Source organism: Electrona antarctica (genome assembly GCF_951216825.1).
Source record: "Electrona antarctica genome assembly, chromosome: 1".
Taxonomy (NCBI): Eukaryota; Metazoa; Chordata; class Actinopteri; order Myctophiformes; family Myctophidae; genus Electrona; species Electrona antarctica.
This window is the reverse complement of record NC_136806.1, coordinates 14,174,298-14,195,558: the sequence shown is the minus strand read 5'-3', so window position 1 is coordinate 14,195,558 and position 21,261 is coordinate 14,174,298. Positions and strand designations below refer to the sequence as shown.

The following is a 21,261-nucleotide window of genomic DNA, read 5'->3' as shown; positions in this document are numbered from 1 at the left end:
ATAAATCACTGATGCGCCCGGACCCTGGCTGTACGCAGGCCAAAATAAATCACTGATGCACCCAAAACCCTGGCTGTACGCAGGCCAAAATAAATCACTGGTGCATCCAGACTCTGGCTGTAAGCAGGCCAAAATAAATCACTGATGCACCCAAAACCCTGGCTGTACGCAGGCCAAAATAAATCACTGGTGCACCCAAAACCCTGGCTGTACGCAGGACAAAATAAATCACTGATGCACCCAAAACCCTGGCTGTACGCAGGACAAAATAAATCACTGGTGCACCCAAAACCCTGGCTGTACGCAGGACAAAATAAATCACTGGTGCACCCAAAACCCTGGCTGTACGCAGGCCAAAATAAATTTTCCAGTTTCCAGTGGGAGTGTCTCCACTGAAAATGAATTGGTTCAAAACACCCTAAAAGTTGAAACAAAACAGAACTGGAACGAGAACAACAAAAAAAAGAAATAAGGAAAAACAAAAGTTATTTTGGTGGAAAAGGGGCATGTACAGAATGATGGAACCAAATGGACCCATGTTAAGGCTCCATTCCATTTTATGACGTGGTCACTATTAGCGTTATGGGGGGGGGGGGGGGGGGGGGGGTTCTTGAAATTAAAATGTAATAATGACCTGATGATTAAAATGTTTAATAATGACGCGCGCGCGCGCGCGCGCACACACACACACACACACACACACACACACACACACACACACACACACACACACACACACACACACACACACACACACACACACACACACACACACACACACACACACACACACACACACACACACACACACACACACACACACACACCGCCTCAGCCGAAGCCTCTCCATCGTGGTCCTTGTCTCCGGAGGAGGCCTTCCGGGTCTCCACGGCGATGGAAGCCAGCTTGGCGCTGCGCTTCTTAATGGCTTCCAGAAGCAGGTCGAAAAACCTGGAGGAGAAGAGAGAGAGAGAGAGAGAGAGGGATACATCTCATCATATGGTGGTCCGTGGCTCAAATAGCAAAAAGAATAATGGGCCTTGATACGAAAAGGGTTGAAAACCACTGATGTAAACGACGTTCGTTGCAAGCTTTGGTGAGAGAAAAGCAAGCCAGGTTCTTCACCAACATACAGCAGCAAAATGGCATGCTTGATGACCCCTTGTGGTACGTTCTTCAACTGCTAAAGAAGGAGAACCAAGTCATGCATTCTCATTTATCTGAGATAATGGAAAAACGAGATCATATTGAGAGTGACCGAAGGGACATGATTCATAAATTACAATCCAAAGAGGGAACAAGATATAAGACATACCAAGCCATCAATCTGTTCATCCACTCTATACCAGCACCAGCAGTACACCTTACATTGAGGATCACCTTTACACGCTTTCGGTTGTCCGCTCATAGACTGCGTGTGGAAATTGGAAGATGGAGTCGCATGCAGGACCACCTGAACAGCGGTGTTGTCAATGTGAGACTGGTATAGAAAACCAACAGCACATACTGGGTGTGTCCCCTAACCTCACACAAGACATCAGAGTGAAATATGGACATTGATTTGAGCTCACTCTTTGTGGGCACTAACAGAGGGACTTTGCGTATGTCACTTTTGGAGCAATAGAAAGCTCCTGTTGTAAAGGGATTTTGTGTTGTGTATTGTATATTTTTAGTCATGGGTTTTCGATTATTGTTTGGACCCAATGTTTTATACATTTGTGTCAATAAAGTAACTAAACTAACTAACTAACTAAAGCGAATGGCAGCCAAGTCTATGGACTTTTAATGTTTGTTTAGAGCAGCAGTTAAACATTGATTGCGAGTGTGATTTCTAAGTCTAAGTGATCTAAGCGGTTAAACTGGAGTGACATTGATGAATTCCAAATATTATCAAAGCATATTATCAGCAGCACCAGACAGACATACGTGCAGACAGACAGACATACAGACCTGGTCTCCATGAAGCGGAGGATCTTGTGTGGCGTGAGCAGCTTGTCGTCGCTGTAGCGTTCCGGAGGCAGGAAGTGGAAGGTGATGTTGAACAGTCGGGACTTGTTGTGAACCCTGGAGTCCAGCTGCAACCTCTCTGAGATCTCTACCTTCTGCAGGACCTATACAGGACGGACACACACACACACACACACACACACACACACACACACACACACACACACACACACACACACACACACACACACACACACACACACACACACACACACACACACACACACACACACACACACACACACACACACACACACACACACACACACACACACACACACACACACACACACACACACACACACACACACAGTGTTAAGTGGCGGTTTTGACAGTTAAGTGAATGTTATCTGATACTGGTACTGGAGATCGGAATACTTTGTAATTAAACCAGCAGGCCTCGTTTACTGTCCCACCAGGCCTAGCTAGACGTTGAGAAATTCTATTAAAAAGGAGTGTCACTTTACTAATATGGTGTAGCTGGTTGGTTCCATGCCATGAACAGGACTGTTTCTAACAAACAGCAGTTTGGAATTAGGTTAGGTTGTTGAACCTCAGCCGATAGACAGCAAATTAAAAAGAAAAAGTTAAAGATTCGTTTTTGACTTTTCTGCTTTTATTGATAGATACAAGTTAAGATAGCCGGGGAGCCACATGCCCAAAATTGGACAGGACCTGTGATGTTATGCCGTACTTTTTATTTGTGTTTTTTCTATTAATTTGGTCATTAACCCATTTTGGGCGGGAACCCCTTTTGGTGTTAGCATTATGTTATGCTTTAGCTATTGAAAAATAGCAGATCTACAAGCTCATAGCGCGCCACCGAGTGGCGCGCTACGAGCTTGTAGATCTGCTATTTTTGAAAAATCGAAGAACAACTGACATAGAAACATAGCTTTTTCAGAAAACTGTCAGATGAGGATGTAGAATTGATTGATTGATTGATTTATTAACAGTTTGCAGAATTACAGTACATTTCAAGCACAAACTCAATACAAAGGCTGTTAACTGTGAGTGGACGACCCAATTAAGCATTACACTTGTTTCCAATAGGGTCCACCATGTTCAAATCATCAAAACATTTAGAGACGTACAAATAGACGTACAAAAAGACATTTTTAGAATCTGATCTCAGGTCAAAATGGGTTAAGGTCCACAGAATGAGAGGCCTGCTCTCCCGGAAACATTGAACGGGGCCAGAGCCTATAATTATGTGTCATGCGCCTAGCCCGTTAAAATACGCTGTCTATCGTGGCGCCCGCTCGCCCCGATAAACGCCGTATTTTAACGGGCGTGGTCTCGTCATTTGTGTCCATGAGCAAGACTCTGAACGCCTTAATTGCTGGTTGTTTGCAGGTTGCAAACTTGCAGGTTGTTGCCTTGCATGGTTTCCTCCGCCATCGGTGTATGATGTGTGTGTGTGTGTGTGAATCTATGTGAAGCGCCTTGGATAAAGAAGCTATATAAATGCACCATTTACCATTTGTTGTACACACATGTGGTAAGGCTATACTGCTTGTGTGGCTGCTATTGTACCCATCATCAAACACAAAACATCACAGAAAACACCACAAAAGGAATGAGCAGAGAAGGAAACGACTCTGAAGAGCCGACTGACTGACTGACTGGGACTAAACAAAGGAGATCCGATTTCACTGACAGATACAATGATGTTTACAGTGGGACCTCATCAAACATTTTGACCACAGCAGCTGTTTTTAAATCGTCAAGTTTCATCTGATGTTAAAAGGAACAACCCGTCATTGTCTGCAAAGTAGACTCAGTGAATGTCGGGCAAAATGGTGGCCTATTAGAACCCGGTCACTATAGAAATGAGACAATGCCAAAGTCACTCACTTTTGCAAACTGGGTCAAATGTCAATAAGGCAACCGAATGGGTTTGAAAATACAATGGAGGTTGAGCTGAGACATAAAGACTGAATATTGTGTGTGTGTGTGTGTGTGTGTGTGTGTGTGTGTGTGTGTGTGTGTGCGTGTGCGTGTCTGTGTGGGGGGGACAAGTATCACTGCTTTTATAAGAAATGAAGTGTGACCCTAAATGTTCCCAGAATATGACACCACAGTTGGTGTAACTGGTTCGGTTTGGTTGGAACAGGAAAATGTGACTGGTTTGGATTTTAGTCTGAACCCATTGAGACCTGAGGCCGATTCTACAAATGCCTTAATTCTAAATCAGTTAGGACCCCCACGTTGATATGCATTTGCATCCGGTTTGACAATGGTTTGTGTCAGATATTCAGGGAGAAGAGATTTGTGTAAAAAATTTATTAATATATTTATTTAAATTGATTAATTATTCAAAATTCAAGATTTTTTCAAATAGCAGCTTATAAATATGCTAGTTACCGTTGGGTAACTAGCATTGGGTAACATTGCATTACTTAATTTTTGGGTCTGAGAGCCCCCTCTTGAGAACACACGCCCCTTGGATTCTTACCTCTGTCAGGCAGACCCTGGTGAGTTTCTTAGATTCTGACCCTGGTGAGTTTCTTGGATTCTTACCTCTGCCAGGCAGACCCTGGTGAGTTTCTTGGATTCTTACCTCTGTCAGGCAGACCCTGGTGAGTTTCTTGGATTCTTACCTCTGCCAGGCAGACCCTGGTGAGTTTCTTGGATTCTTACCTCTGTCAGGCAGACTCTGGTGAGTTTCTTGGATTCTTACCTCTGCCAGGCAGACCCTGGTGAGTTTCTTGCGGAGGATCTTGACTCTCTTCAAGGCCTTCCTGGTGCCCAGAACCGGAACGCTCATCATGGGAGTCTTGATGCTGGAGCTGGCTATCATCAGGATCTCTCTGAGCCTAACAGTACACAGACACAGAGACAAGACATACAGCAGGTTCAAAACACTTCTACACTTAGTAATCCTGACCAGGGTCAGCTCTGTAGCTCTGCACTTTGTTCCCCCACTACACAAAATCTGCCAAAAATTAACCAAATCTAAAAGCTCACAACGGGTTGCGTTGCGACACATGGTGTAATTGTAGGTCAGGCATAATGTGCATGCCTTGCATACGGTTGGACACAACGCGGAGCGAGCACAGCGTATCTCCCTCCATAGAATGCCAAACTAGAACATAATAGAGCGTCGCAGTCCCGCCACCTTTCATGACGACGCCAGGCCCAGTCCCGCCACCTTTCATGACGACGCCAGGCCCAGTCCCGCCACCTTTCATGACGACGCCAGGCCCAGTCCCGCCCCCTTTCATGACGACACCAGGCCCAGGAAATGAATCCCAATGCATTTTTCCCATAGACATTTCAAAAAGTATTTATTTAAAGACCTTTTAAGCGTCGTACGAAGCCAACTCGAGTCGTGACAAATCATGACAACAGACACAATATTTTGGACCAAACAAATAATTACAAAGAAGAAAAACAACAAAAACGGTTGCCGTTTTTTTTTTCTACTTTCTAATTCTTTGTTTGGCCCAAAACATTGTGTTTATTGTCATGATTTGTCACGACAAGAGTTGGCTTTGTCCGCGGCGTAACGTCTTTAAATAAATACTTTCTGAAAAGTCTATGAGGAAAATGAACGGGGATTTATTTTCCAGGTCTCTCGAGGGGGCGGGACTTCGACGCTCTATACCGCTGTACCTGTGGGCCTCCCCAGGTACAGCGGTATATGGCTATATGCATTGGTATTTTAACCCATTTAGACCTGGGAACGATTCTACAAATGTCTGTCTAAATCAAGACAGTTTTCTGAAAAACCCCATGTTTCTATGTCAGTGGTTCTCAAACATTTTCATGTCAAGGACCCCCTAGCCTGGAACTCACCTATGCTTTCTATGGCATAGGCAGCTCCCGGCAGGATCCGCCGGCAGAAACTGTGCGCAGCTGCTGGACATGAGACTAATTAATTAGAGCGACAGAGAGAGAGAGAGAGGAGTGTGTGTGTGTACGGGTGTGCGTCAATTAGACGATCAGAAATCAGCAGAGAGTGATCGACGTTTCCGCTACTCTATATAATAATGTGTTTTTAATTGCAGGCCAGGGTCCAGGTACGCTAGCGCCTGGCACAGACAGGCTTCAGGGCTTTGGTCCAGGTACGCTAGCGCCTGGCACAGACAGGCTTCAGGGTCCAGGTACGCTAGCGCCTGGCACAGACAGGCTTCAGGGTCCAGGTACGCTAGCGCCTGGCACAGACAGGCTTCAGGGTCCAGGTACGCTAGCGCCTGGCACAGACAGGCTTCAGGGTCCAGGTACGCTAGCGCCTGGCACAGACAGGCTTCAGGGTCCAGGTACGCTAGCGCCTGGCACAGACAGGCTTCAGGGTCCAGGTACGCTAGCGCCTGGCACAGACAGGCTTCAGGGTCCAGGTACGCTAGCGCCTGGCACAGACAGGCTTCAGGGTCCAGGTACGCTAGCGCCTGGCACAGACAGGCTTCAGGGTCCAGGTACGCTAGCGCCTGGCACAGACAGGCTTCAGGGCTTTGCGTCCAAAAAGTCTCACAAAGTCCTGACGGTTTAGGAGAAGTTGGAATGAAGAAATAGCCAGAAAAAGAGAAATGTCCTTTTCACATGGTTTATTTACCTCTGGGGGACAATGGACGCATTTCGTCTTGATGGGCCTTCCTCAGTGACAACGGACACATTTCGTCTTGATGGGCCTTCCTCATAACCTGACTCCGCCAGATGGGGCAGCAGAGAGTACACTGGGTTCCCCCTCCTGCTCCCATCTGGGAACTCTCAGGCAGACTTGATGCTCGGCCACAAAACGGCCTGGCCAATCCGCGGCAGCTAGAGGCGGGATCAAGGCATACACAGTGCTGCATTGATCCCGCCTCTAGAGTTCCCAGATGGGAGCAGGAGGGGGGAACCCAGTGTACTCTCTGCTGCCCCATCTGGCGGAGTCAGGTTACCTTCCTCAGTGACAACGCTTCACATTTCTTGTGTGCTGGCCATTTCTTCATTCCTATTTGTACCATTGAGCTTCGCACCTATCGGTGTTGTTTTCGTCGACTAAAACTAAGACGAAGAATGTTCGTCGACTACCCTTTGTCACTGACTAAAACTAAATAAAACCAAAATAAAAACGAATCTATGATGACTAAAACTAAGGCTAAATATATTGACAATTTCGTCAACAAATAAAAACTAGACTAAAATGTTAGGGAGGGACTAGTGGACAAGAGATCCATTTGTATGCCGATCTACAAGCTCACAACTCGTCACATTGTGTTGGCCAGGTCGGGTCTGAATATCGCTCCCCGAGTTATGTCCGGGACAGGAATTTGTGAAAAGATACATTTTTTTCTTTCTCTTTTTGTGGACAGAGATCCCGTGGTTTATAGCACTAGACCGGTTCCCGGCTGTAGAGCACCGAGTCGGTAACAATGGAAGTTGGAGATCCATGCCCCACCCGGCTATGCTATACCCGTTGTACCCGTGTCAGATCCACCCATCTGTCTGTGTCCCGTTTATGCCCTTATATGGAGATTTCTGTATCTGTCTCTCTGTGTTCCTTTATTCCTATTATGTGCCAGTGTTGTGATGTCAGAACAGGCCAGCTCCATATATGGACCCTGGGACCCTGTCCAGATCTCGGGCAGGGGCCTTTCGTGGCGGTTCTGGACAACCGTGGGTCCGGCCGACTCGACACCCTGTGGGGTGAAGTCGGTGGGTGGTTCTGGAGTTACAGTACGTGGATTACAGCCGTACAGCCGTACAGCCGTACACACACACACACACACACACACACACACACACACACACACACACACACACACACACACACACACACACACACACACACACACACACACACACACACACACACACACACACACACACACACACACACACACACACACACACACACGTACAGACTGAGACGGTGCATGTATAGATAGATAGATGTTGATGATGACGACGAGGATAACCCATTTTGGGCGGGAACCCCTTTTGGTGTTAGCATTATGTTATGCTTTAGCTATTGAAAAATAGCAGATCTACAAGCTCATAGCGTGCCACCGAGTGGCGCGCTACGAGCTTGTAGGTCTGCTATTTTTGAAAAATCGAAGAACGACTGACATAGAAACATAGCTTTTTCAGAAAACTAGTCAGGATGTAGAAGACACGTTTAGAATCTGATCTCAGGTCAGAATGGGATAAAGCAGTGTACCTGGGTATGCCCAGCGTGACGTTCATCTCTCCCCTCCCAGCGAAGTGGAAGGTGTTCAGGGTCATCTGGGTGGAAGGCTCCCCTATGGACTGGGCAGCCAGCAGACCCACCGCCTCCCCCGGGTCACACAGAGACCGCTGCCACTTGTACTGGAGCAGCTGACGCAGGCTGGACACACACACACACGCACAACACACACACATGTCCGCACGCACGCGCGCACACGCACAACACACACATGTCCGCACGCGCGCACACACACACACACACACACACACACACACACACACACACACACACACACACACACACACACACACACACACACACAATTCAATTTCAATTTCAATTCAAAGGAGCTCTATTGGCATGAGAAAACATACGTTTACATTGCCAAAGCAAATGTCAAAATATAATGAACAGTTGCACGCACGCACGCACGCGAGGACCAGGAAAATTGTCTGCACTTCATAATTTTTTTTTAAAATATTTTGTATGGAGGGACAGACAGTAGGCTGCCAGGAAATGGGGAGAGAGATGGGGGGATGACATGCAGTAAAGGCCGTCGGGATCGGGAGTCGGACCAGCGGCACACTGCCAGACTGGATTGCCAGCCAAGGTGCCTGGACCGCTGAGCCATGGCCCAGGCCAGCATGTTGACTTTTGAGGAAATATTTGAGACAATATATATATTTTGATATAACAATAACTCAAAACAAAATGTAGGAAACAACTAAATGAAAGGACATTTAACCCATTTTGGGCGGGAACCCCTTTTGGTGTTTTAAGCATTATGTTGTACTTTAGCTATTGAAAAATAGCAGATCTACAAGCTCATAGCGCGGCACCGAGTGCCACGCTACAAGCTTGTAGGTCTGCTATTTTTGAAAAATCGTGAAAATGTGGCCCAAATGTTTGAATATATTCTTTCAGAGCAAACGCTTTTAACTCTTTGCTTCTGGGGGAGTCCCTGGAACAACATATTTTCAGATGGGGGTAGGCGGCCAATTACATATAGTGGGGGTCTAGTCCTTGACATGAAAATGTTTGAGAACCACTGATACAGAAACATGGGGTATTTCAGAAAACTGTCAGGATTTAGAAGACATTTGTAGAATCGATCTCAGGTCTAAAGGGATTAACTCATGATAAATATACTGGGGGAAATTAAATAAAAAGTGCACTGGTTACCGGTCTGTGTCTCCCCGGCTCCCCCCGGTGGCGTCTCTGTGGAGGTACTGCTCTGTGATGTGGTGGAAGGTCTCGGAGACGGAGCCGAACGTCAGGTCTGGTCTGAGCAGAGCCAGGGCCGGTTCTGGACACCGCACCGCCTTCCTGTCGTACCTGCTCCTGCCGTCTGCCTCTAGGGAGCGCCAACGCTCCACCAGCTGTGGACCGACCGGGTCAGGGTACAGGTTGTTCTATTTATATCCTGGACCAGTGGTTCTCCAAAGTGGGGTCCGGGGAGTCGGGGACCCCCATGGGGTCCTTGAGGGAAGTCCCCAGGGGTCCGGGGACCCCCATGGGGTCCTTGAGGACTAAATGATAGTTTGGGAACCAAATGGACCCATGTGGGTGTGTAACTCTGAGAGTGTACAAATGTACATGCTTAGAGTTAAATTAACATTGACTTTACAATATAAATTGGAGGTCCCAGAGATAGAAATGCCATTAAATGGGGGTCCGTACACTAATGTATGTCAAACTGGGGGGCCTTGAAATTAAACAGGTTTAGAACCATTGCTAGAGCCGTACAAATCTGCTCTTATGGCGGTCCCTGGCATATCTTTTCAAATGGGGGTCCGTGGGCTAATTCGTGTCAATTTGGGGGTCCTTGACATGAACATTTTTGGGAACCACTGTTCTGGACAACGCAGTCTGCCTCTAGGTTGTGTGTGGACGGGGTCAAGTGGACGGGGTCAAGTGGACGGGGTCAAGTCGAATCAGTTTGATTCATGAAGCACATTTAAAAACAGCCAAAGGCCCACAAGAGTGCTGCACAGCATCGACATAGCACTTACTCACTTTTAGACTTAGATAGCATTTGAAACAGACTTATAGCATGTCATGTAGACAGCACAATAATTGCATTGTATGTAGTCATAGCACATCCTAGTACATATGTATAGCATACTATAGTATATATGTATAGTTTATATGTATAGTGTCTTTATATAGATATGTTCTAGTTACGTTCTTATCTTACGCATGTTTCATGATAAATGCATTTTATATATGTGATGTATTCCCATACTTTTGTTCTTGCCTAATGTAAATCGCTCTGGATTAAGAGCGTCTGATAAATGGATTAAGAGCGTCTGCTAAATGCTCTGGATTAAGAGCGTCTGCTAAATGCTCTGGATTAAGAGCGTCTGCTAAATGGATTAAGAGCGTCTGCTAAATGCTCTGGATTAAGAGCGTCTGCTAAATGCTCTGGATTAAGAGCGTCTGCTAAATGCTCTGGATTAAGAGCGTCTGCTAAATGCTCTGGATTAGGAGCGTCTGCTAAATGCTCTGGATTAAGAGCGTCTGCCAAATGCTCTGGATTAAGAGCGTCTGCTAAATGCTCTGGATTAAGAGCGTCTGCTAAATGCTCTGGATTAAAAGCGTCTGCTAAATGCTCTGGATTAAGAGCGTCTGCTAAATGCTCTGGATTAAGAGCGTCTGCTAAATGCTCTGGATTAAGAGCGTCTGCTAAATGTTCTGGATTAAGAGCGTCTGCTAAATGGATTAAGAGCGTCTGCTAAATGCTCTGGATTAAGAGCGTCTGCTAAATGCTCTGGATTAAGAGCGTCTGCTAAATGCTCTGGATTAAGAGCGTCTGTTAAATGCCTAAATCGCTCTGGATTAAGAGCGTCTGCTAAATGCTCTGGATTAAGAGCGTCTGTTAAATGCCTAAATCGCTCTGGATTAAGAGCGTCTGCTAAATGGATTAAGAGCGTCTGCTAAATGGATTATGAGCGTCTGCTAAATGCTCTGGATTAAGAGCGTCTGCTAAATGGATTAAGAGCGTCTGCTAAATGCTCTGGATTAAGAGCGTCTGCTAAATGCTCTGGATTAAGAGTGTCTGCTAAATACTCTGGATTAAGAGCGTCTGCTAAATGCCTACATTGTAAATTGTAAATTGACAAGCTCACGACTTTCTTGTAGTCCGTTATCAAAATCTATTCTCTTTTTTTTCGTCGATGTGTTTACATGCCAACTTGTTTTGTGAATGTTCACTCTCTGTGTGTGTGTGTGTGTGTGTGTGTGTGTGTGTGTGTGTGTGTGTGTGTGTGTGTGTGTGTGTGTGTGTATAGGCCTGTCACAGTTGCCTAATCGCAATTGTTTGAGACTAGAACAGTGCCTGCCGGGGGGTGATCAGGTGTGATCAATTGGTTAATAAAGGGTGGAGGAACAGTGTGATGTCACAACAGGCCAGCTCCATATATGGAGATCTAGGGGTGCACTGGATTTGGGCCCTGTCCGTGGCCCCGGGAAGAGGCTTTTGTGCTGGTTCTGGACAACCGGCGATCCGACGGACTCGACACCGGGCACTGCACTCCCTGTGGGGGTTCTCGAGTTACGTGGATTACAGACGTACAACACACAGAGACGTGGTGCTTCGATAGATAATAACAAAAAAATAAGCATTTCCATGTGAAAACATTCATATATGTGACCAGATTTGACTGAGAGACTGCCATCGCACAAATTCCAGCTTTTCACCAGTGGAGAAAAAGTTTTTTTTTTCATTTTCTTTCTCCAAAAATGAGTTAATTCACAGGCAGACTCTTCACATACTAGAGCATGTCTGAAATAAGTGTCAGAGCTGAAATCGACATGTAAATATGAAATACATGCTTAGAGACACAGAAGTGAACCTTTCAAGCCTGTTTTCTCAACTTGTTGTTTTCTGCAAGACATTACTCTATAAGCCATATCTCCAAAACTGGTGGGTCAAACTGAACAACCAATATGTCAATTTGAAGCTATGATTCCCTGCTTTCATATGAAATGAAAAAAACAAAATTCCAAAAAATCCAATGGCAGTCCCTCAGTCAAATTTAGTCACATATTATATTGTCAAACATGTTCCGTAATGTATTTGTCATAATTATCTGCCCTGTGGGCCTTTTGTTCACGAGGCCTAAAAGGCAAACCGAAATTTATTTTTTATCCAGTACATTCCAAAATGTTTCCAAGGACAGAAACACAATGAAATAGTTAATGGCAATTATTTGAGCGACAATTAAATGTGTGTGTGTGTGTGTGTGTGTGTGTGTGTGTGTGTGTGTGTGTGTTTATACCTGGAGTGTAGCAGCTTCTCTGCCACTCTCTGTCAGAGGCCCGCCCCCTTCCGCCTGCTTCAGTTTGGCTAGCTTCTTCTGAGAGAAGTGCAGGAATCCACCTGCCACACACAGCAAAATGACCCAATACCAACGCTTATTACTAACGTGACTTCCTTCTTTCTCAATAATAATAATAATAATAATAGCTCAAATTTCGATTTTCCAAATCCCCAAAGTGCTTTACATAAAACACTAGGAACAGACTTTATTCAAGAAAACAAAAACAAAGCAAAACGGATCAGGCCAGCCAGTACACCTGCAAGGACAGAAAGTAACTCATAACATGTCTACAGTGGACTTTTTATGAAACAAACACTTTGAGGATAGAAAGAGAATAATTCAAGCTTTCCATACAGCTGCAATGTTGGTGATTTGACGTTGTGTAATACAATCAGATGGGACCTTTCTGTTTGGATGAATGGGCTGTTGCACCTACTGTAGGTAGCACCTTGCCATTAACTTATATGGTAAGATGGCCGCGGTCTGCATATGCTCAATGAGGTAGGGCTTAGAATAGACACTATGAGGTAGGGCTTAGAATAGACACTATGAGGTAGGGCTTAGAATAGACACTATGGGGTAGGGCTATAGAATAGACACTATGGGGTAGGGCTTAGAATAGACACTATGGGGTAGGGCTTAGAATAGACACTATGGGGTAGGGCTATAGAATAGACACTATGGGGTAGGGCTTAGAATAGACACTATGGGGTAGGGCTTAGAATAGACACTATGGGGTAGGGCTATAGAATAGACACTATGGGGTAGGGCTTAGAATAGACACTATGGGGTAGGGCTATAGAATAGACACTATGGGGTAGGGCTATAGAATAGACACTATGGGGTAGGGCTTAGAATAGACACTATGGGGTAGGGCTTAGAATAGACACTATGGGGTAGGGCTATAGAATAGACACTATGGGGTAGGGCTTAGAATAGACACTATGGGGTAGGGCTTAGAATAGACACTATGAGGTAGGGCTATAGAATAGACACTATGAGGTAGGGCTTAGAATAGACACTATGGGGTAGGGCTATAGAATAGACACTATGGGGTAGGGCTATAGAATAGACACTATGGGGTAGGGCTTAGAATAGACACTATGGGGTAGGGCTTAGAATAGACACTATGGGGTAGGGCTATAGAATAGACACTATGGGGTAGGGCTTAGAATAGACACTATGGGGTAGGGCTTAGAATAGACACTATGGGGTAGGGCTATAGAATAGACACTATGGGGTAGGGCTTAGAATAGACACTATGGGGTAGGGCTTAGAATAGACACTATGGGGTAGGGCTATAGAATAGACACTATGGGGTAGGGCTTAGAATAGACACTATGGGGTAGGGCTTAGAATAGACACTATGGGGTAGGGCTATAGAATAGACACTATGGGGTAGGGCTTAGAATAGACACTATGGGGTAGGGCTTAGAATAGACACTATGAGGTAGGGCTTAGAATAGACACTATGGGGTAGGGCTTAGAATAGACACTATGGGGTAGGGCTATAGAATAGACACTATGGGGTAGGGCTATAGAATAGACACTATGAGGTAGGGCTTAGAATAGACACTATGGGGTAGGGCTTAGAATAGACACTATGGGGTAGGGCTTAGAATAGACACTATGGGGTAGGGCTATAGAATAGACACTATGGGGTAGGGCTTAGAATAGACACTATGAGGTAGGGCTTAGAATAGACACTATGGGGTAGGGCTTAGAATAGACACTATGAGGTAGGGCATAGAATAGACACTATGGGGTAGGGCTATAGAATAGACACTATGGGGTAGGGCTATAGAATAGACACTATGAGGTAGGGCTTAGAATAGACACTATGGGGTAGGGCTTAGAATAGACACTATGGGGTAGGGCTTAGAATAGACACTATGGGGTAGGGCTATAGAATAGACACTATGAGGTAGGGCTTAGAATAGACACTATGGGGTAGGGCTTAGAATAGACACTATGGGGTAGGGCTTAGAATAGAGACTATGGGGTAGGGCTTAGAATAGACACTATGGGGTAGGGCTTAGAATAGACACTATGGGGTAGGGCTTAGAATAGACACTATGGGGTAGGGCTTAGAATAGACACTATGAGGTAGGGCTTAGAATAGACACTATGAGGTAGGGCTTAGAATAGACACTATGGGGTAGGGCTTAGAATAGACACTATGGGGTAGGGCTTAGAATAGACACTATGGGGTAGGGCTTAGAATAGACACTATGGGGTAGGGCTTAGAATAGACACTATGGGGTAGGGGTTAGAATAGACACTATGGGGTAGGGCATAGAATAGACACTATGAGGTAGGGCTTAGAATAGACACTATGAGGTAGGGCTTAGAATAGACACTATGAGGTAGGGCTTAGAATAGACACTATGGGGTAGGGCTTAGAATAGACACTATGGGGTAGGGCTTAGAATAGACACTATGAGGTAGGGCTTAGAATAGACACTATGAGGTAGGGCTTAGAATAGACACTATGAGGTAGGGCTTAGAATAGACACTATGGGGTAGGGCTTAGAATAGACACTATGGGTAGGGCTTAGAATAGACACTATGAGGTAGGGCTTAGAATAGACACTATGAGGTAGGGCTTAGAATAGACACTATGGGGTAGGGCTTATAATAGACACTATGGGGTAGGGCTTAGAATAGAGAGTGCAGGTACCTTGGCGTGGACACAATGCTGCCATCTCTCTCTTGACCTTCCAGCGCTGGATGGCATCAAAGTGCTGACTGGCAGCCTGGGAGTCCAGACGTGACAGGACCTGCTCCAGCACCTGGGCCTTGGTGATGACCTGACGCACACGCACGCACACACACACACACAATGACCCTTTTACATCAGACACTCTGATGAGCCTGACAGACACACACGATGAGCCTTTTACATCAAACACTCTTTGATGGCTTGACGGACACAAATTATGAACACACTTTTGTTGCGGTCACACAGGCAGACGCAACGACGCAGTCTAGAATCAGAATCAGAAGAATTTATTGCCATGACATGTAAACATGTTAGGAATTTGGTTTGGTGGGACAGCAGAGTGCAGTTACAAGTGTCAATGGAAGCCAGCGACATGACGATACAAAGATACAGTCTACCGTTCATTGTCAATGGAAGCACAGCGAGATGAAGATACAAAGATACAGTCTACCATTCATTGTCAATGGAAGCACAGCGACATGAAGATACAAAGATACAGTCTACCATTCATTGTCAATGGAAGCCAGCGACATGACGATACAAAGATACAGTCTACCATTCATTGTCAATGGAAGCCAGCGACATGACGATACAAAGATACAGTCTACCATTCATTGTCAATGGAAGCCAGCGACATGACGATACAAAGCTACAGTCTACCATTCATTGTCAATGGAAGCCAGCGACATGAAGATACAGAGATACAGTCTACCGTTCATTGTCAATGGAAGCACAGCGACATGAATATACAAAGATACAGTCTACCATTCATTGTCAATGGAAGCACAGCGACATGAAGATACAAAGATACAGTCTACCATTCATTGTCAATGGAAGCACAGCGACATGAAGATACAGTCTACCATTCATTGTCAATGGAAGCACAGCGACATGAAGATACAAAGCTAGTCTACCATTCATTGTCAATGGAAGCCAGCGACATGACGATACAAAGATACAGTCTACCATTCATTGTCAATGGAAGTCAGCAACGTGACGATGCAGAGACGCAATCGTGCATGTGGCTGTTCCAAATGACACTCCCGTTCATCTTTGCGTCTGCCAGCGTGAACGTGCCACTACATCCAACACACATAATCCAGGGGTAATCAATATGACAAATATGTCTGTAGCGACGCACTCTAATAAATGTCGATTTAGGGGTCCTTGACATGGACAAAGTTTGAGCACCACTGCTCTATAAGAAGGGTTAGGTAGTATAGGTAGTTTACCTGGTAGTTGCTCTCCAGGAAGGGGAACTGCTTGGCCTGGAGGAAGGGTTAGGTAGTATAGGTAGTTTACCTGGTAGTTGCTCTCCAGGAAGGGGAACTGCTTGGCCTGGAGGAAGGGTTAGGTAGTATAGGTAGTTTACCTGGTAGTTGCTCTCCAGGAAGGGGAACTGCTTGGCCTGGAGGAAGGGTTAGGTAGTATAGGTAGTTTACCTGGTAGTTGCTCTCCAGGAAGGGGAACTGCTTGGCCTGGAGGAAGGGTTAGGTAGTATAGGTAGTTTACCTGGTAGTTGCTCTCCAGGAAGGGGAACTGCTTGGCCTGGAGGAAGGGTTAGGTAGTATAGGTAGTTTACCTGGTAGTTGCTCTCCAGGAAGGGGAACTGCTTGGCCTGGAGGAAGGGTTAGGTAGTATAGGTAGTTTACCTGGTAGTTGCTCTCCAGGAAGGGGAACTGCTTGGCCTGGAGGAAGGGTTAGGTAGTATAGGTAGTTTACCTGGTAGTTGCTCTCCAGGAAGGGGAACTGCTTGGCCTGGAGGAAGGGTTAGGTAGTATAGGTAGTTTACCTGGTAGTTGCTCTCCAGGAAGGGGAACTGCTTGGCCTGGAGGAAGGGTTAGGTAGTATAGGTAGTTTACCTGGTAGTTGCTCTCCAGGAAGGGGAACTGCTTGGCCTGGAGGAAGGGTTAGGTAGTATAGGTAGTTTACCTGGTAGTTGCTCTCCAGGAAGGGGAACTGCTTGGCCTGGAGGAAGGGTTAGGTAGTATAGGTAGTTTACCTGGTAGTTGCTCTCCAGGAAGGGGAACTGCTTGGCCTGGAGGAAGGGTTAGGTAGTATAGGTAGTTTACCTGGTAGTTGCTCTCCAGGAAGGGGAACTGCTTGGCCTGGAGGAAGGGTTAGGTAGTATAGGTAGTTTACCTGGTAGTTGCTCTCCAGGAAGGGGAACTGCTTGGCCTGGAGGAAGGGTTAGGTAGTATAGGTAGTTTACCTGGTAGTTGCTCTCCAGGAAGGGGAACTGCTTGGCCTGGAGGAAGGGTTAGGTAGTATAGGTAGTTTACCTGGTAGTTGCTCTCCAGGAAGGGGAACTGCTTGGCCTGGAGGAAGGGTTAGGTAGTATAGGTAGTTTACCTGGTAGTTGCTCTCCAGGAAGGGGAACTGCTTGGCCTGGAGGAAGGGTTAGGTAGTATAGGTAGTTTACCTGGTAGTTGCTCTCCAGGAAGGGGAACTGCTTGGCCTGGAGGAAGGGTTAGGTAGTATAGGTAGTTTACCTGGTAGTTGCTCTCCAGGAAGGGGAACTGCTTGGCCTGGAGGAAGGGTTAGGTAGTATAGGTAGTTTACCTGGTAGTTGCTCTCCAGGAAGGGGAACTGCTTGGCCTGGAGGAAGGGTTAGGTAGTATAGGTAGTTTACCTGGTAGTTGCTCTCCAGGAAGGGGAACTGCTTGGCCTGGAGGAAGGGTTAGGTAGTATAGGTAGTTTACCTGGTAGTTGCTCTCCAGGAAGGGGAACTGCTTGGCCTGGAGGAAGGGTTAGGTAGTATAGGTAGTTTACCTGGTAGTTGCTCTCCAGGAAGGGGAACTGCTTGGCCTGGAGGAAGGGTTAGGTAGTATAGGTAGTTTACCTGGTAGTTGCTCTCCAGGAAGGGGAACTGCTTGGCCTGGAGGAAGGGTTAGGTAGTATAGGTAGTTTACCTGGTAGTTGCTCTCCAGGAAGGGGAACTGCTTGGCCTGGAGGAAGGGTTAGGTAGTATAGGTAGTTTACCTGGTAGTTGCTCTCCAGGAAGGGGAACTGCTTGGCCTGGAGGAAGGGTTAGGTAGTATAGGTAGTTTACCTGGTAGTTGCTCTCCAGGAAGGGGAACTGCTTGGCCTGGAGGAAGGGTTAGGTAGTATAGGTAGTTTACCTGGTAGTTGCTCTCCAGGAAGGGGAACTGCTTGGCCTGGAGGAAGGGTTAGGTAGTATAGGTAGTTTACCTGGTAGTTGCTCTCCAGGAAGGGGAACTGCTTGGCCTGGAGGAAGGGTTAGGTAGTATAGGTAGTTTACCTGGTAGTTGCTCTCCAGGAAGGGGAACTGCTTGGCCTGGAGGAAGGGTTAGGTAGTATAGGTAGTTTACCTGGTAGTTGCTCTCCAGGAAGGGGAACTGCTTGGCCTGGAGGAAGGGTTAGGTAGTATAGGTAGTTTACCTGGTAGTTGCTCTCCAGGAAGGGGAACTGCTTGGCCTGGAGGAAGGGTTAGGTAGTATAGGTAGTTTACCTGGTAGTTGCTCTCCAGGAAGGGGAACTGCTTGGCCTGGAGGAAGGGTTAGGTAGTATAGGTAGTTTACCTGGTAGTTGCTCTCCAGGAAGGGGAACTGCTTGGCCTGGAGGAAGGGTTAGGTAGTATAGGTAGTTTACCTGGTAGTTGCTCTCCAGGAAGGGGAACTGCTTGGCCTGGAGGAAGGGTTAGGTAGTATAGGTAGTTTACCTGGTAGTTGCTCTCCAGGAAGGGGAACTGCTTGGCCTGGAGGAAGGGTTAGGTAGTATAGGTAGTTTACCTGGTAGTTGCTCTCCAGGAAGGGGAACTGCTTGGCCTGGAGGAAGGGTTAGGTAGTATAGGTAGTTTACCTGGTAGTTGCTCTCCAGGAAGGGGAACTGCTTGGCCTGGAGGAAGGGTTAGGTAGTATAGGTAGTTTACCTGGTAGTTGCTCTCCAGGAAGGGGAACTGCTTGGCCTGGAGGAAGGGTTAGGTAGTATAGGTAGTTTACCTGGTAGTTGCTCTCCAGGAAGGGGAACTGCTTGGCCTGGAGGAAGGGTTAGGGAGTATAGGTAGTTTACCTGGTAGTTGCTCTCCAGGAAGGGGAACTGCTTGGCCTGGAGGAAGGGTTAGGTAGTATAGGTAGTTTACCTGGTAGTTGCTCTCCAGGAAGGGGAACTGCTTGGCCTGGAGGAAGGGTTAGGTAGTATAGGTAGTTTACCTGGTAGTTGCTCTCCAGGAAGGGGAACTGCTTGGCCTGGAGGAAGGGTTAGGTAGTATAGGTAGTTTACCTGGTAGTTGCTCTCCAGGAAGGGGAACTGCTTGGCCTGGAGGAAGGGTTAGGTAGTATAGGTAGTTTACCTGGTAGTTGCTCTCCAGGAAGGGGAACTGCTTGGCCTGGAGGAAGGGTTAGGTAGTATAGGTAGTTTACCTGGTAGTTGCTCTCCAGGAAGGGGAACTGCTTGGCCTGGAGGAAGGGTTAGGTAGTATAGGTAGTTTACCTGGTAGTTGCTCTCCAGGAAGGGGAACTGCTTGGCCTGGAGGAAGGGTTAGGTAGTATAGGTAGTTTACCTGGTAGTTGCTCTCCAGGAAGGGGAACTGCTTGGCCTGGAGGAAGGGTTAGGTAGTATAGGTAGTTTACCTGGTAGTTGCTCTCCAGGAAGGGGAACTGCTTGGCCTGGAGGAAGGGTTAGGTAGTATAGGTAGTTTACCTGGTAGTTGCTCTCCAGGAAGGGGAACTGCTTGGCCTGGAGGAAGGGTTGGGTAGTATAGGTAGTTTACCTGGTAGTTGCTCTCCAGGAAGGGGAACTGCTTGGCCTGGAGGAAGGGTTAGGTAGTATAGGTAGTTTACCTGGTAGTTGCTCTCCAGGAAGGGGAACTGCTTGGCCTGGAGGAAGGGTTAGGTAGTATAGGTAGTTTACCTGGTAGTTGCTCTCCAGGAAGGGGAACTGCTTGGCCTGGAGGAAGGGTTAGGTAGTATAGGTAGTTTACCTGGTAGTTGCTCTCCAGGAAGGGGAACTGCTTGGCCTGGAGGAAGGGTTAGGTAGTATAGGTAGTTTACCTGGTAGTTGCTCTCCAGGAAGGGGAACTGCTTGGCCTGGAGGAAGGGTTAGGTAGTATAGGTAGTTTACCTGGTAGTTGCTCTCCAGGAAGGGGAACTGCTTGGCCTGGAGGAAGCTATAGGTAGTTTACCTGGTAGTTGCTCTCCAGGAAGGGGAACTGCTTGGCCTGGAGGAAGCTGGTCTTGGGGACGTCCAGGCCGTCCTCACCGTACAGGAACTGCACCACGGAGCCGTCGCTGTCCCTCACTGTCAGGTCATACTGCACCACCAGGCCCTCCAGGTGCTTTATCACACACCTAGTAGAAACACAGCGCAATGATCATACTGCACCACCAGGCCCTCTACAGAAACACAGCACAATGATCATACTGCACCACCAGGCCCTCTACAGAAACACAGCACAATGATCATACTGCACCACCAGGCCCTCTACAGAAACACAGCACAATGATCATACTGCACCACCAGGCCCTCTACAGAAACACAGCACAATGATCATACTGCACCACCAGGCCCAGTCAGGTCATACTGCACCACCAGGCCCAGTCAGGTCATACTGCACCACCAGGCCCTCTACAGAAACACAGCACAATGATCATACTGCACCACCAGGCCTAGTCAGATCATACTGCACCACCAGGCCCAGTCAGGTCATACTGCACCACCAGGCCCTCTACAGAAACACAGCACAATGATCATACTGCACCACCAGGCCCAGTCAGGTCATACTGCACCACCAGGCCCAGTCAGGTCATACTGCACCACCAGGCCCAGTCAGGTCATACTGCACCACCAGGCCCAGTCAGGTCATACTGCACCACCAGGCCCTCTACAGAAACACAGCACAATGATCATACTGCACCACCAGGCCTAGTCAGATCATACTGCACCACCAGGCCCAGTCGGTGGTGCAGTGGTGCCGAGTGGCGCGCTACGAGCTTGTAGATCTGCTATTTTTCAATAGCTAAATTATAACATAATGTTTAAAACACCAAAAGGGGTTCCCGCCCCAAAATGGGTTAAAGAAAGACGGAATTTCA

The 21,261-nt window shown here is 46.9% G+C and overlaps 1 protein-coding gene across 1 annotated transcript in view; it reads right to left on the bottom strand.

Moving 5' to 3' along the window:
• The window catches only part of polr1a (RNA polymerase I subunit A), a 93,949-nt gene that overhangs the window by 19,836 nt on the left and 52,852 nt on the right, over nucleotides 1-21,261 (bottom strand). Inside the window, exons 24-31 of the mRNA XM_079513505.1 lie at nucleotides 20,352-20,517; nucleotides 15,167-15,296; nucleotides 12,445-12,545; nucleotides 9,347-9,543; nucleotides 8,156-8,323; nucleotides 4,691-4,826; nucleotides 1,951-2,111; nucleotides 828-951 (exon numbers count right to left, since the gene is read on the bottom strand). Of these exons, the coding sequence (XP_079369631.1) occupies nucleotides 828-951; nucleotides 1,951-2,111; nucleotides 4,691-4,826; nucleotides 8,156-8,323; nucleotides 9,347-9,543; nucleotides 12,445-12,545; nucleotides 15,167-15,296; nucleotides 20,352-20,517 (1,183 nt within the window). The remainder of the gene's footprint in view (nucleotides 1-827; nucleotides 952-1,950; nucleotides 2,112-4,690; nucleotides 4,827-8,155; nucleotides 8,324-9,346; nucleotides 9,544-12,444; nucleotides 12,546-15,166; nucleotides 15,297-20,351; nucleotides 20,518-21,261) is intronic.